The sequence below is a fragment of the Phalaenopsis equestris genome, unplaced genomic scaffold (genome assembly GCF_001263595.1).
Source record: "Phalaenopsis equestris unplaced genomic scaffold, ASM126359v1 Scaffold208014, whole genome shotgun sequence".
Classification (NCBI taxonomy): domain Eukaryota; kingdom Viridiplantae; phylum Streptophyta; class Magnoliopsida; order Asparagales; family Orchidaceae; genus Phalaenopsis; species Phalaenopsis equestris.
The window spans coordinates 36,530-38,921 of NW_018227300.1; the positions used below are offsets into that span (position 1 = coordinate 36,530).

The following is a 2,392-nucleotide window of genomic DNA, read 5'->3' on the forward strand; positions in this document are numbered from 1 at the left end:
GGAATAGGGCCTGAAGAGGCCTATCCCAAATGGAATGATGGGAATAGGGCGTAATAAGGTGCATCCCAAATGTAAGGATGGGAATAGGGCGTAAAGAACCCTACTCCAAATGTAAAGATGGGAATAGGGCGTAAAGAGGCTTATCTCGAATGCAAAGTTGGGAATATTACATAAAGAGGCATATTCCGAATGCGAAGATGAGAATAGGGCATGAAGAGGCCTATCCCAAATGTAAAGATGGGAATAGGGTGTGAAGAGGCCTATCCCGAATGTAAGAATGTAAAGATGGGAAGTAAAGATGGGAATAGGGCTTAAAGTGTCCTATCCTGAATGTAAATATGAGAATCATAATTTAGGTACTGACCACAAGAATGTCATGAAAATAGTGTAGAGAACTTGTGGTGTTGAGCTCATAAATTTGTGACGTGAAGATTGACATTGGTGAGGAAAAATTCGTGAGATTTTGTATAGAGTATGAGACTCTGGGAGATGTGAAGAAGTTAGTGCAGACAAGAATAATTTTGATGCGCAAACAAAGAGTGAGAGACCTCGAACTCGAGGGAAACAAACTCAAGCAAATTTATTTTTCTTTTTTTGTTGTCTTTATCACATTTAATTATCATAGAAAATTTTCAAAATTTTAATTTTCGTTGGTGGATTTTCAAAAGAGTATTTTATTTAAATTTTGTTGTTATAAAAAATTTTATCATTTTGTTCTTTGTTCATTGTAGTGCAGAACCAACAAATGGTTCGACGGCTCTTGATTCATCGCACAAAGGACAATTCAAGAAACAGGCTGCATTCTGAAACAAATTTCATTGATCTACTCAAAATAGGTGTTACAGATTAAATACATGCTAAAAGCATCAAAAGTAAATCTGAAACATCTCATGTTGAATACATCTAGAACATCACATGCTGAATATATATCATATACGCTGCTCTGGCGCAGTGCAAATGGTGACAAAAAGAACTATTTATATGTCTTTTGTAGGATGAGCTCCTGATCAAGCTGACCTACTAAGCCATCCTCCAAGACAAGAATTCCCTTTACGTGTACTTTGAGGTGCAACCCTCTCATAGCTCGTACGAGCATAGCTCCTCCAATTCTAGATCTGCTCAGAATCTTTATGGCATCTTGTTGATGTATTCTGGATCTGCTCAGAATCTTTATGGCATCTTGTTGATGTCCATCCTTCTGAAAGTCACATACACTCTGCGGTGTCATACCCATGGGATGCAGTGCTTGGCGAGGTCTGGTCCATTTCCTTTTAGAATCAGTATTGAACCTATCAGCGAGGTCTAGTCCATTTCCTTTTAGAATCAGTATTGAACCTATCAGCAGTGGAATCTCAACAGATCCCCTGAACTCCCCAGAGCCAATAACATCAATATCTTTTCCAAATTGTATATTGCTCTTACTCATGCAGGACACCGTGCAGACAGGTCTCATTAAATCATGATGGTCTGTATGCGGGGGAATGTAATCTCCTTCATTGTATATATTGATGATACAACTATTTGGAATGCAATCAGCTGGCAGTATGCTCCATCTAACAATTCTCTTGATTATCCATTTTATCTCGGAGGGCATTGAGTCCACCTCATCTTTTCTTAAGATGCCTCAGGGATTCCCTTGTCTATCCTTAGTGAAACTATAGCATTATCCACATTGGATGGTGATCCTGCCTTTTTCTATCATCCACTTTCATTGCTTGGAATAAGTTCTTTCCATTAGCAGGCCAGCCCGACCTCTGCCTATTAAATCAATTATGCAATCTAGGATTCTTCTTTCATCACTTTCAGAGAAGACTCTCGTGTACAGTCAGCTCTAGGCCTTAAAAAATATTGATGATATTTCCTTGAATTTCTTCGTAAAATTTGAATTCTATCTTCTTAAATTTATTTATTCTTTCCAATTCCACTATGGGGATTCTTTGAGATAGTCGAGGTCGATCTACCATCTTCACATCTATAGTATACCACATCTAACTTGGCTCTGCAGGTAATGGAATGTAAGACTCAGTATCCGGTTAAACCATCTACTAGAGTCATGTATCGGCAGCAATGAATTCTTCAAATGAACTGTAGTGGTCTAAGTGTAGAGCATTGCATGTCAAACACTCCACGAATGCCCCTCCTGTCGATGACTGAATAGGAACTTTGACGTTATACATTGGACAACCCTTGTAAAATTCATCAGATACTTCATATTGTATTTGCTCCGTAGAGAATTCAAACTCATCCTCTGTAGCGGGAAGACTGGCAGAGTTTCCCTCATGCAAGGGTTGTAAATTTTCCCCTCAAGAATCGGGGTAAGTAAATTTTCCGCCTCTTCCAGGTGTCTTCTTTCTTCACGTAGAAAAGCTTTGTGTCTGCGACGATCAACATT

The 2,392-nt window shown here is 38.8% G+C and overlaps 1 protein-coding gene across 1 annotated transcript; it reads right to left on the reverse strand.

Annotated features, from left to right (window-relative positions):
• Positions 1-973: 973 nt before the first annotated feature.
• LOC110036534 lies at positions 974-1,594 on the reverse strand. Its single transcript, XM_020741007.1, has one exon. The coding sequence runs from the start codon at positions 1,592-1,594 to the stop codon at positions 974-976; it is 621 nt and encodes a 206-aa protein (XP_020596666.1).
• Positions 1,595-2,392: the final 798 nt, after the last annotated feature.

Bases quoted from the DNA above. Each gene is read 5' to 3' on its own strand.
- LOC110036534 (XM_020741007.1), bottom strand. From the start codon at position 1,594: ATGCCCTCCGAGATAAAATGGATAATCAAGAGAATTGTTAGATGGAGC.